The 14,575-nt window shown below is 42.9% G+C and overlaps 1 protein-coding gene across 2 annotated transcripts in view; it reads left to right on the forward strand.

Moving 5' to 3' along the window:
- Positions 1 to 5,733: 5,733 nt before the first annotated feature.
- LOC135388594 (serine/threonine-protein kinase haspin-like) overlaps positions 5,734 to 14,575 on the forward strand; it is a 38,191-nt gene continuing 29,349 nt past the window's right edge. The window contains exons 1-4 of one of the 2 annotated variants that reach the window (XM_064618225.1): positions 5,734 to 6,034; positions 10,250 to 10,313; positions 10,383 to 10,436; positions 12,856 to 13,146. In XM_064618225.1, the coding sequence (XP_064474295.1) occupies positions 5,901 to 6,034; positions 10,250 to 10,313; positions 10,383 to 10,436; positions 12,856 to 13,146 (543 nt within the window). In that variant the 5' untranslated portion in view covers positions 5,734 to 5,900. The remainder of the gene's footprint in view (positions 6,035 to 10,249; positions 10,314 to 10,382; positions 10,437 to 12,855; positions 13,147 to 14,575) is intronic. The other variant, XM_064618226.1, reaches the window with a different exon arrangement.

Consider the following 14,575-nt stretch of genomic DNA (forward strand, 5'->3'; position numbering starts at 1 on the left):
TGAAGCAATTTTTTATGTGCTGTTTTGAGTCGTCATGAAGAACGTTTGCGAGTAAAATGAACCATGTCACGAGTGGGAAGATGGGGGATGCGCGCTTTTTTTACGCATTTTCGGTAGACACACCTCATAAAAAGACTGTTGGGCGCGTTGCCCCAAATCACAATAACATGTACTCGCTGTAAGAAGAAAGGGCATTTTGAGATTCTTCGATTCGGGCATTCGATTTCCCTTCGGTGCAGATTACTTTCTGGGATCACAATTGGGAGGCGACTAGTGAGGTTCCCAAAACGTACCATATTTTACAAATGAGGCAACTTTGCGATTATTTTATCTCCTCTAAGGCAAACCTTAGAATCCTCAGAACTTAGGATGCAATGCTATCCACCACTGACAGTATGTGAAAAAAAAAAATCAGCTGAATATGTTAAATAGTTATGAAAATACGGTAGCGTCAAACTTCGTAGGAAGCGCAATGGTCGAAATACCCAAATCTGAATGATAATTCATTAAAAAATAACCACCAATTATTTTCGACTGCTTTCAACGCCAATATGCCTCATAGGGACGAGGCTTTAATGTATGTTTGGAAAGAAAAAATTAGAGAGTTCGACCGGACCACCCTACCTGATTCGGCGTGAAATCACCCTGTAATATGGACGAAGACACACACACACACACAAAAATGAAGTGGGAGGAGCTTCCCGGCATACGTCCTATGGAGAGCTGAAGCACGTCCGAACGGCATCGCGCAGTTACGTCCGATGAACGTCTCTGTGATGTACTTCGGTGTTGCATTCGCACGTTTTTGGGATTTCTGGAGGATTGAATTCGGACGTCCCAGGGATGTCCCCAACGTCCCCCGATTGACGTCCCCGCGATGTGTTTCGGATTCGTTTGTGTTGTCTCGGCCTCTCCGTAAGATTTCTATGAGACAGCGCCTTCAAGTTACTTAGCTCAAAAGGAAAATCGGGGCATACTGCACAGTGCACACCCCGTATGTTAAGAGGAATAACTTTAAACCGAAACAAAGGCTGGTGAAGAATTTTTTTTAGCATGTCCGCACACTTCGCTGCATAAGAGAGAAACTGATGTTCTGAGGCTGGAACAACATAGAAGGGACAGATACAAACAAAGCCTCAAATGCCTAAGAAGTTTGTTTCTGTCCCTTCTATGTTGTTCCAGCCTCAGAACATCAGTTTCTCTCTTGTTCAACAGGTGCCGCTTGCGTCGATTTCCGTCGTATGAATGTGTGTATGAGTGGGCAAAAAATGTAAGAGTGAAAGGAGGGTGAGTGAGAGTGAGTGGCTGGTTGTCGTCCGTTCAGATGACGCACCCCGAAAGCAAGGGTCCGAAACTCGCCAGTTCGTTTGCGGGATAAAGTGAGGCGCTTCATGCGTTTCACGTCATCGGACGTCAGAAACGTCATAAATTGAACGTCATGGACACATCCGGTGGCCAGTGATTACTGATTGGTTCCCATGAGGATGAATTCGTTTTCTGAGCTATGATTGGCCGTTTTCAAATTTGTTCGCGAGCGGTCAAACAGGCGACAGCGCGGCGGCTGTGCCGGCAGTGTTGCCAGGTCTACTGAAATTTCAGTAGATCTACTGGACATCGAGTCGGTCTACTGAAATACTGAAAAAAGAACAAAACGCGCTTAAATCTACTGAATTTTTTGCTAGAAGCGTGGTTTTACATAGCGAACTCCAATTCATGTTTGCTCACACTGTCTGGTTGCATTGTAGCCCACGTACGACTGAGAATATCATGTCGTTTTGACATAGTGAGGGGTCTTCGCGTTATCTGGCATGCATCTGCAAGCAGTCCCAAACAAAACAATTTATAGCAAAGACATTGCAGAAGTATGCATATTCCACAGGACACTCGGTAACATAGCAAACATGACAAGTTCCGACCAGCTTCGTTCGTTAGGAAGGTTCGTTGTAAACTTCCTCTGCTTGCCGCATTCGAGCGCGTGCGTGGAACGGATATTTTCTGTCAACCTAGCCTCATGAAAACGAAACAGCTTTCGGCAGAAACTATCGCTGGACTGCTGCACACATAGCGACTGACAGGAGACAAGAACTGCTGTAACTTCACTGTGACTTAGTAGAAACTGAATGTACAGAGTACGTGATCGAATGACAGTGTGCGTACTGTGTACACCACATAAAAAGTACATTTCACTTATTCTATCGCGTATATATCGTGGTAGTTCGTGTTTATTTATCATATGGCCCACCAGTTAGGTCGCCGTGGAGCGTTTCGCTCTTGTTATTAGCACATCTACTGAATTCTACTGAATTTTCTTGTGCCGACCTCCTGAATTTCCGCCTAAGTGACCTGGCAACACTGTGTCAGGCCCCCATAGCTCCCTCTCTTCGCGGCTCTAAAAAAATGTTTGCACGTCATAAACACGTGGTATTACACCGTCAGGCATCATAGTTGATACCCATTGGCCGAAGGACATTGCGCGCTCCGCTATTGGTTGGCAAAGTTTCAAAAGAGCATTCTTTCGCGGGCTGCCTGTCCGGCGGGCAGTTACGAGCAGTGTTGCCACATCTACAGATTTGTATGGAAATCTACAGATTTCCGGCAATATCTACAGATCTACAGATTATTTTTGAAATGTACAGATTTTTGACTCCTTGATGAAAACAAATTTGAGAAGGAAATACACGAACATACACGAAGATCGTTACCATGCTCAGGCTCGTTTTGTTGGATTTCATGCACCAGCAAGCCTGCGCTTACGTTATGTTGTCATATCTTCGGACAATCGTTAAAAAAGTTGTGACGAGAAGCCCGATTCACCATGTTCAACTCTGGAGTGAAAATACAAAAAAAAAAACAATGAATTTTTAATTTCATGTTTGCTTCGTGTTGTGTCGGCCAGTATATGACTGTCAGTATATAATCTTTGATATTTTGTATCACTCGAGGCTGTTTGCACTTAATTACACGATGTAGTTATACTAATCATCATGGTTAGATCGCTTATGTATTGATTTGTCTGATGATGATACTTGGTCTTTTCTTATTTTTATGCCTCCACTGGAAACAAATATATCTCACGCAGTCGCCGACGCATTGGCAGCGGCCATGGCACCGACAATCAGGTGGTGGTGTGCCAATTCAGAGTGATTTGCCTGACGGCTTGTTGCTCGGTTCTTCCCAGACACTACAGCCGGCACCAGGGTTTGAACCCGGGAGAGTCATTCCATCCTGCGCAGTTCCGCAATATAACTTTGCCATCACATATTTCCATTGTTTCGATTCGAAGAGCAAAATACAAAATGTCACACGACGAAACGCACTGAATCGTGGCCTAAAAACGGTGTTAATTAAGCAATTTGTATGTTTTATTGCAATCTACAGATTTTTACGGAAATCTCCATACTTTTTAACAAGTGATCTCCATACTTTTCCTCCGACTGGTGTGGCATGGCAACACTGGTTACGAGAAGAGAAGGGAGAGAAGTGGCAGCGGACAGCGGCGTCTCGCGTCTCGACGATGTCAGTTGACACCACCGTGTGACGGCATTGTTCAAAGAGAAGTCCCAGATTTGTTTCTGTGTCAGAGTGACTCAGCGCGTGTTGTGATGTTTCCCGACACAAGTATCCTACGTACAAACAGTCTCTCGAGTTCAGAACTGGAATGCAGTGGTGAGCTGACGCCCGAGGAACACTTGTGAGCGCCGTCGCATTTTCAAATGCAGTCACAACGGAGACATGATTCGGTGTCCGTGCGACAAGCATTGCTCGCTTCATTGAAACCTTCGCACTGCAACCAACGAAAGGAGATGCTCACCGTGAAATCGCATGCACTCGTGTGAGCGTCGCTCACTTCTGGGAGTAGAGTGTGTGTGTGTTTTTCGAGTTCGAACTTGGTTAACGAACGCAACGATTTGGACCAGACTCTGTACGCACGGTGAATATTTGTGTCAGACTATCGAATCAGTACGATGTTTCAAATAAATGAGTATTGTGTCAAACATTTGCCTAGTTGTTCTGGAATACGGAATAACGAGCGTCGGGCATGAAAACCAGTAAAAGTAAAAGCTGATGGTAGCCAGCGGTAGCCAGTACCGGGCCGAAAAGCGAGCCAAACTGAGAGACTCCTGATTGGCCGAATGGTAGGCATCATAGTTCATTTTCATTGGTTGCATGTCCAGTGTTGCCTGAATTATCTCAAACTATGGGCTCAACGATGAAAGATGGAAGTCACTGAAAAGGTTAGCCAGCTGTAGGGATCGAACCCACTGGCTCTATGGGGAGCTGTGGGAGCCTGACTGTGTGCCGGTTGGAACCGGCGTCCACGGAGTCGCCGGCGTCCGTCTCACACGAACACGAAGACACGATTTACTTACCACAGCGGGCTGACAGATCGGATGTGGTTAATGTCATGTTCGCTACTACATGGCACTTTCCTTCTGTTCTGTCACAGCTGCCAAAGAAAATGCCTGCGCAACATTTCTGCTCTGCTTCTTGGTGTAGAAACTATTCGAGCGTCCGAACGCCTCGTACCTGATACCCGGTCAACGACTGCCAACAGGTAAGTGATTTGACATTGCTTGTTGCCTTACAACACCGTGTTCACTTCGTGTATTGTGAATAAGTTGCTTAACAGTTACCGTAAATCGGGACCGGGATACGCTGTGACCGAGACAGTCAGTGTAGCTTTGCAGACACGATGGTAGAATATAATTTCTTTTCGTGAAAAAATATCATCAAAATATTATGATTAAATACCCGCTCACGTCGTACTGTATAAAGGTATGATGATACTTGGTGATTTCGCTCGACAAGTTTCGTTCGACGTTGACTGTTCTGTACGTAGCGCTAAAGCCAAGTTTGTCAGGCTATTCGGCCTGAATATATCATTGTGAAGTAGAGCAATAAAAGGTATTTTTTATACTAAGTCGCTCATCATACCCCATGGCTGCGAGCTTCTCACAACCCTTCCACCGTTCTTTTTCGCGTTCAATAGCACCTTTATTATTTCTATTCACATTGCAACTTTCACATGCATTATCTGATACTAATTTTCCTCTTGCAGCCATTGAGCTCCAGTCCCCAGTAGCAGTTCTTGCCATAGGCAGTCCGACATTATCACGCTTCTTCAAGCAAATTCCGGAACAATATTAATGTCATGTTGTTTTCGTTACCGCAGTCATGCTGTGTACGTCTTGCTTGCATAACCGTATGTCGCACAATAAAATACTTCATGCGAAAAAAATAACCAAGGCTTCGTCGTATTTCTGTAACTCACACTGCATTCCGACAAACGCGAACCAGAAAAAACAGTGAATTGAAGAAAAAAAAAAAAGGAACAAAAGAAAATGGGAAGCAGAGCAGAGAGGAGAAAAGTAGAGGGAGAAACGGATGACACGTCATTTACGTCATTCGCGACATAATAAAAAAAATAGGGTGGCTAGTCCTCAGTCATTGGTCCAGTTCCGGAGGTCACGTGAGTTTTCAGCTACAATAGATTTTTACTACAGCTTCGCGCCCCTGCCGAAAGTCGCTGGAGAGTGGTGTTAGCTTAGCTCAATTGGTAGAGCCCTGGACCGGTAATCCAGAAGATGTGGGTTCGATCCCTACAGCTGGCTAACCTTTTCAGTGACTTTCATCTTTCTTCGCTGCATGCTGCATGGTTCGTTGTTTTTGCTGGACCCTCGTCTCAAAGAGGCCCACCAGGGGTGCACCAACAATCCATCCATCCACTTGCTCTTTGTGCATTTGCCAATCCAATCCGCAGTTTTGGAGTTGCTTTGAAAAATGGGGAAGTTTCAAACTATTGTGGTGCAGCTCGAAACTGATTTCAAGTTTATGTGGATCACCATGCAACCCGCGCAACATTGACTTCGTCTACGTAAAGCTTTGTTGCAGAACTTGAAATGAAGCTCATGAAGACTTACGGCAGGCGCTACAAAGATAGTTGTGATAGTGACATACCACAAAGGCAGTGGAGCCCAGAAGTGCTGGAAGTACCGGCGAAGAGAAGAACGGAAGCGCTATTCGATGAATTGCTGTATGTAAACCTGAACCTCAACTATCACTCGTCAGTCTAACTCCTTCTTTTTTTTCATCACGTGTGCGTCGAAATAGCCTAACGTCATATACACTACACGAAATTGCTAATCTTTCACCATTCTGTTTACATTACATAAGATTAATCATCGTTGAATTACAGAACCGTCCAGATCATTATTTAAATCGTAGAATTAAAGGTCTGAGGACGAAACAGCGATACCAGACGAAAAATGGGACATTTGTGTCCCCGAGCATACTTCCTACGTTTCGGTTTGACAGAAACTACTTCGGGATGCCAGAATATATATCATTTTCTCGAAACATTCTTGTTGTAGTTCAAAGGGCGGATCGGACTACGCTACGCTACACTACACTACACTACACTACACTAAACAGCACCAACATTTTCTAAGTATCCGAAGTTTACTGTGAGACAATTCTATTCAAAAAGCATAACTCGCACTACTCTCCTTCCTTCCTGGCACTCGGATACATCACACAATTTCCACGTATCGCAATGCCAGACTCGTGGCACTGGAAATCCTTTACGTCTTCCCCTAGTCTCGGGTTTTTACATTATGCATCATCTTCACCAGCTCGCTTGCTACTTAGCCATCTTTTCAGTGTCGAGGTTTGTGTCCGGGTGAAGGTGTAATCTGGATATAAAATATTCTCAAATTGCCCAAGTTGGCATAAAAACTTTACAACTTGAGTTTTTCATTTGCGTTATTCTCGCTAAAGATTGAGCGATAGCTAAAATGAGCGATCAAAGCTATGCTGAGCCGCATGAAGACACTGTAGACAAGTTTTCATCTAACCTTACGTGGCCAGAGCTCAGCTTTCGAGTCTGAAGGATTTGATATGGTCCCTCACAATTCACTTCATCCAATCCAAGGTGTGGCTGGGCCCAACAGTCACAGTAACCCATAGAACCCATAGTTTGGTATAGTTCACACAGCACTGGGCATAATGCAAATTAAATTGACTGGACCAATAAAAATGTGGCATTATGCATTCCAGCCTGCCGATCAGAAGCCTTCTTGCTTGTCTCGCTTTTTGTCGTACAGTTTACTTATTATACTGGCTTCCCACCAGATGCCCATATATTTGTAGTCTGAAATAACTAAAGGAAATTTTTGTTTAAAAAGGACACTTCATTCTTCGTATTGGTTCAAAGGTCTATGTATCCAAAGCCCACTGCTTATGCTTGCTATCACATTGTAACCAAGTCCGATGTTGCAAAACAACCACACTGTCTAATTTGTAATAATGAACAAGTCTCATGAGTGCTTCTCATACTACTTCATTATGAGCATCTTGCTTCGTGCTGTTTTTTTTATTTGTGCTATTTTTTAACTATGCTGAAACCTTCACGCGTGTTGAGGGGATCATTTTTTACCACCAGCAGCATCAATTACCTATCTCCCCGGTGTTCGGTATTTTCCTACGGAAAATATGGCAGCCCTAGTTGCGTCGTTCATGATTTATGAGCAAAGGAAACCACAATGTATGCCTTCCTTCACCTTCCTTCTCGAGATGCGTGACAGTGTGTCGAGGCCTCAAATTGGTCCCCTCAAACAATTTCCCATCACGATTGGACAAACCATTCGAGGAGACCAATGACAGTCCACTCTCCGGACTTCTTAAGAAGGAGAGGAAGCGAAAATTGCGGTTTCTTTCACTCATAAATGACGAACAACGGAACAGATGGGCCCAATTCCTTTTGTATTTACATCAAGGTAACTGCATTTTTCATTCCGAGAGGGTAAATTTTTCCACTTCGGTGCCAATTTAAAATTGTCTTTGAAAAGTGCACAATGCACAGACTCAGGTATTGGGTTCAAAAGTACCCGAGTTACAATTCTAGATACCCAATGGAAAAAATACTCCGATACAGTTAGCGTTACGAAAAAGTCAATATTTTTGCTGCTGTGTTCCTCCATCTTTTCCAAAAGTTAACCAAACAAAAAATGTGTTATTGGATCACAGGGTGTATCATATGATGTGATTTGTATTTGCGTGTGAACGATAGAAAATTTTATTCTACTTGCACCTCAGTGAAATACAGTGAACCCTCGTTAATATGACCCCCGATAATCTGACGTATGCGCTTTACGACCATACTCCTGGGGAACAATTTAGTGAAACCTCTGCAAATGCCCCCCGTTTATATGACAATCCCGCATTATGACCAAAATTTTCGGGAACGACCATGGTCATAATAATGAGGGTTCACTGTATGGCAATATTTTTATCGGCCAAAGAATTACTAGATCAAACACTAGATGAGAAAGAAAACAAAATGCATAATAATTGGGAGTGATAGCCTATATTTGTATGGAGACTGGTCGGGCTGTGCCACCTGTTGATGTAGACTGACAGTGACATTTTTTTTTTCTTAAGGGACAGTCACATCCGTTCTAGTAGACTTCAAAACTATAGTGCCATTTTATTCCTCCTGGTACCAAAAACCCCACACGAAATAGTGACGTAGTTTCACCGTTATTCGACGAATACGGACAAAAGCGGATGACAGATGTTGAGAGTATGACGGAATTTCCTCTCTGGAAAAACAGGATAGTGCCACATCTTAGGAGCCAGCGTGGGCACGACGTTGACAAAAGGGATGCTGCGGACGTGTGAGCATCTCATAGAGTTATGGGGACGTCTGGACGGCGCCTTTCCTCCTCTGGGTGCCACGCTTTCACTCTTCGCTTAGACAGCGACGTTACACTGGAGGTTCTGCAGCTGCGGAAGCGGTGCTCACCCTTAAAATTCCTTTATTCAACGTCTAAGCGCTTTTCGGGTGGAAAAATTAGCCAATAGATTGCCAAAAAATTAGCCAAACATAGTGGTATCAGTTTCATAGGTGGGTTTCCAGATGCGACTGTCCCTTTAAGTAATTAAAAAATTACTCTAAAAGAGGATACAAATTACTGAAAAAAGTAACTATTTACCGATACAAAGTATGTGTAAAGAGAAAACGGTTGAGAGCATTAAACAGTTTAATTTGCGAAAAACGAGACTTTCATGCAGTAGGCTGCACTTCAGGTTTGAGGACCTGCTACAAGTGGTCCAGAATATATCAAACCCAAGTCACAAAGGAGTAGAGGTTGAGAAGAACACAAACAAATGTACTACAAAGTACTACAAACTACAAATGTACTACTCCTTTCTAGTACATTTGTTTGTAAACTTTTCAACCTTCGCCCTCGTCTCCTTTGTTACTTGGGTTTGATATATATTCTTGACCACTTGTAGCAGGTCCTCAAACCTGAAGAAGTGCACGAAAGTATCGTTTTTCACAAATTAAACTGTTTAATGCTCTCAACTATTCTCTCTTTGCTTGTGAATCATTATTGCCGGAAACTTGCACATTATTTTTTCACACCTGAACTGAGAGCACAAGAAACACGGACAAAGAACGGAGAAATAGACAGGATGGGCGCTAACTTCCAACTATGTTTATTGAAGAAAATGTGCCACACGTGTGCTATGAAGGTGGTATCTTTTTTGCTCATTTTCTTCAATAAACATACTTGGAAGTTAGCGCCCATCCTGTCTGTTTCTTCATTCTTTGTCCGTGTTTCTTGCGCTCTCAGTTCAGATGTCTCAATACCAACTAGCCCAATCCTCAACCCTTCTCAAATATTTTTTCACATTCTACAAAGTATGTGTCTGAGAATGTACTGAACATTTTCCTCAAGATACCCAAAAATTACCTTAATACCTGCTGGTTGCTTAAAAAATAGCAGGAGAGGCATCCCATACTGGTTTACTTGAGAGAGTGCACTGAATATTTTGTTGGTTTGCAGCTGTCTTGTACTCATTTGCACTGATAATTTTTGAAAGCTTCGATTGCCTGTTGCCTCTGTTTGCCTGTCCTGTAGCATGTGCCTGAACTATATTTACTGTCTCAGTCTCAGGAGTATGGGATGATAACTGAAACTACTCCACTGATGATCACATTTCCCAACTAGCATCTCTAGTACCTTTACCATCTCTACTCCTAGTATGTCACATATTTCAATCACGCAATAATGGCTACATATTGTGTAACTTGCATAAAAGTACTCCTTGGTCAGTTTGTTCTGGAATGGCTGTACTAAGGACAAAGAAGAGGCAAAAAAAATTAGCCTTTGATAAAAATTATGTGGATACTCTGCTCCTACGTGAGACTGAGTTATGTTGGATGAATGTTTATTTGATGCAGATCCGTATACCAAAACCAGTGCAGATCCCAAAAACAGACGCATCAAGCTACACGAGAGCCTCAGGTAGAAAATTGTCGGAACGACATCTGTTAAGTACGATTAATATTCTGCTTCCATCCTTTCTGTTGGCAGGAGATAGAAGAAATTCATGGCTGCTTGTTCGCCGGGGAGGCAGCACCGTTACGGGTAGGCATGACATTAGTTGAGACAAAAATGACATGTCTGTCAAGGTTAGAATTTGATAGGCTCTTCACAGCTACAATATTATGCTGACTGTGGCTGTGGCTTGGGGTGGTGAGGCAAATAAATTTAGCTAATTACCGAAGGACAGCAGTTGATGACAGTCAGTGAATACCAGTGGTGACACCTCACTGATTGTTGGGTGGTGTGGTATTAACCAGTTATTAGTCTTTCGTGCAGCTGTCATGGTCAGCTGGAGCACATTTACCTGACGTTGTCGTGCAATCAAACTGAGGTTTCGCGATTGCACCCTGTGGGCTTTGACCCACAATATCGTAATCCAGATTGACAGACCCGCAGTATGCCATTACAGTGCAAATAACCACGTTTTTAATGGAAAGGAAGTGGAATACCCGTAGACATGCATATAGTCCCAGGATATCGTAATCAGGATCGACAGTCCCACAGTATCCCAATGAGGTGCAGAAACCCGCATATTTAATGAAAAGCACCCACACACATGGGAATAGTCCCACAATATTGTAAGCAAGGTTGACAGTCCCACTGTATCCCATTACGGTACAGAAACCCATATTTTTAATGAAAACCATGGGTAAAATCCGTAGACATGGGAATAGTCCCACAATACCACAATCCAGATTGAGCGTCCCACAGTATCCCATTATGGTGCAGAAACGTGCATTATTAATGAATAGCATGTGCAATACCTGTAGACACGGGAATTGTCTCAAAATACCCTAATCAAGATTGACAGTCCCGCAGTATCCCATTAGTGCAAAAACATGTGCTTTTAATGAAAAGCACGGGGAATACCCATAGGCATGCTTATTGTCCCAGAATATCTTAATCAAGATTGCCATTCCCACAGTATCCCATTACACTACAGAAACCCACATATTTAATGAACATGGTAATATCCGTACACACATGGGAATAGTTCCACAATATCCTAAACCAGATAGACAATCCCACAGTATCCCGTTATACTCCAGAAACCTGCATTTTGAATGAAAAGCATGGGTAATACCCATAGACATGGAAATAGTCCCACAATATCGTAATGAAGATCCACAGTTCCACAGTATCCCATTACAGTGCAGAAACCCGCATATCTTATGAAAAGCATGGGCAATATCCGTACACATGGGAACAGTCCCACGATAACGTAATTCATATACGCAGTCCCACAGTATCCCATGTTTTTAATAAAAGCATATGTAATATCTGTAGACATGGAAATAGTCCCGCAATATCACAATTCAGATTGGCAGTCCCACAGTATCCCATTACAATGCAGAAACCCACGTTTTTAATGAAAACCATGGGTAATACTCGTAGACATAGGAATAGTCCCACAACACTGTAATCCAGATCGACAGCCCCACAGTATCCCGTTATGGTGCAGAAACCCACAATATTAGTGAAAAGAATGTGCAATATGCGTACACATGGGAATTGTCCCAAAACACACACAAAAAAGTCATGTAGCCCACACATAGTCACTTGGATTAAATTGCATGAGAAATGGATTAAATTATGTGAAATGAGGATTAAAAATAATGAAGGGAGGATTAATTCCGATGGCAAATGGATTAAATGTCATGGTATAAGGATTAAAATGTACGACAACGCCGCATTAATAACGCCGGAAAAAGCTGTAGACACGGACAGAGATAGACATACTCATTTTGTAGTTGTTTGTCACGTTAAACAGATTTACCATGGTTGGGGCATCATGGCCTTAGTCGTCTTTGCGCCATAAAAAATCCAACACAACTACTCACTCACATTAAACAGATTGTTGGAAGTCAGTGCAGTGTTGTCTATCTCTGTTCGTGTCTAGTTGTTCATGCTCGTGTTCAGTATGCTGATTTGTGTCTGTGTGCTTCCTTCACACTGTTATTAGTACTTTTGTTATGTGTGGATGCCACCTAGCCCAGATTTCCACCATTAAAGCTCCAAGGCTCATCATTGCTATGTGTGGTAGTGCGGGAACAGCTGCACGAAAGTGGATACCCAATAGCTCTCTTCCTCAACCAAGCTTGGCTCTGCAAACTGGTGTGCTTCTAGATTCCTGTTCAGACGTATTGGAAGCAATGAAAACTGGGGATGTATCACCGCAAGTCATGTCATTTGCCACATCACAGTCCAAAAATTTCTCAAGATGTTACACATTTCTCCTAGTATGGCAGCACACAGTAGTCTAATTGCAGCATCAAGCATATAGTCTAGAACCGGAAATGGCTTGCATCATTCTACCCACAGCTCAAAGTCCAAAGCATAGAAGTACTACATGCTTTGCTTCTACAGTTGGCTATATAACACATGATAGTGGTAAAAATGTCTAAGCAATTATAGGAATTGTCAGAGGGTACATTTAAGAATGTCTGTTTTTCAATTTCAGGATGTATTGAAGAGGCCCAATCACGAAGGCAGCTCAAATCCATTAAAGCGAAAGAATACAAACTGCAAAGGGAAATATGACAGCAACAAAGAGAGATACATCGGTGCACGCCTACAACCACCACCAACTTTCAAAAGCCCTGCAAGGAACATGTCGGTTACAGTATGCAGACAAAACAGAAACAAGGAAAATAGTGGAACAACACCAGTGCAGTGGTCACCTCACTTCATGAGCACACCTATTCCAAGGCAGCAATGCATGCCTCTACAGGATCAGGATCACAATCCAGCGGTAAGACAAAGCCCAGAGAATAAGAAATTTGCTCGATACTGTACTTGGTCTGTCAGCAGCGTTTTTTAAACTTGACGCCACAGAAATGTTGTGCACAGAAGTTATCAGAATGCATTTCGGATAGCCAAATGTAGCCGATGTCTACCCAACCTCTGTAATGGTCAGAAATGAGGAAGTTCAGCGAAAAGAACTCGTTATATCAGTTAAGTTACTGTACAAGAAATGTAACTAACTTACTAATGAAGTTACAGATAATGAAAATAAACTTGAAGTTATTATAAAAAAGTAACTAAGTTTCAGTTACACTTAATCTGCAAAAATAGTAACTGAGTTACGTTACTCTTTTTGAAATGTAACTAGTTACAGCTAGGGTGTCGAACGAAAGGTTCTTTGTTCCGGTTTTCATTTCGGTTCAAAGAAAACAGTTCAGTTTCGGTTGAGCTCCGGACAAAAAAAATAACGTTTGACACCTGTCCGAACCAGTTCAGTTTCATATGGTGTAAGGAGAATTGGTTACAGCGAAAATAATCCCCTTTATTCTTTCCAACAGAGAGAGAAATAAAGAGAGAGGTTAGAAGGTCCTTAGATGTGACACACAGACAAAAACAAGGAACCCGTCTTGTGCTCTGGCACATTGTTGTAATGTGAGCTTTCTGGAGTTCCGTACCCAAACACCGATGGATGCCATGTATTGGGCACTTGAGGTCTTGCGTTACGTACTCTTGAGGGTCAAGTAGTTAGTCAATTTTTTAGTTTAACCGAAAACCGAAAACATAGTTGCAGTTTCCCTCCGGAGCATAAAATTTTGTTTTAGTTTTCGTTCCGTTCCGGTTCGCCCCAAAATAATGTCTTTTTTTTGTTTTTTGGTTCAGGTTTCCGGTTTGCTCAGGAACCCTGGTTACAGCCACTGTTACCATGTTAAAGTAACTTGGTTACTTTACAGTTACATAACTGCCAACTCTCCTGATTCATCCGGGAGACTCCCGCATTCGGACCGGTTTGTACGATTGTACGGCCGAGAAGCGAATCTCCCGGAAAATGCAGTTTCCCTCTCTATATCTCAAACGGCTGTTTTTTCTCTGGGCACACAGACGAAAACGTCAATCCAATACCAGACCAACCGCCGTCGGCATCGCTGCCGCTTCCCGGAGCATCTGTGTTACGGAGTTCAGGTGTTCTGGTCATGGTTCTAGTTCTAGCACTTCTAGTTTCCGTGCATTTCCTCCATTTTTTCGGGCGACGAATGTGCCTTTGCACTAGCTGACGCGACCTTGCATACCTCGCAAAGAGAACAGAGACATAGTTTTCTGACCTCACGTTCTTTTCAGAAAGTGTCATAGCCTTGTCACAGCTTGACACCCAGATAGTTGCTTGGAGAGGGCAAAGTCTGTTGCTGCAAAACTTGTGCCCGACGAGCCTACTCGGGTGA

Source organism: Ornithodoros turicata, chromosome 3 (assembly GCF_037126465.1).
Source record: "Ornithodoros turicata isolate Travis chromosome 3, ASM3712646v1, whole genome shotgun sequence".
In the NCBI taxonomy this organism is placed as follows: Eukaryota; Metazoa; Arthropoda; class Arachnida; order Ixodida; family Argasidae; genus Ornithodoros; species Ornithodoros turicata.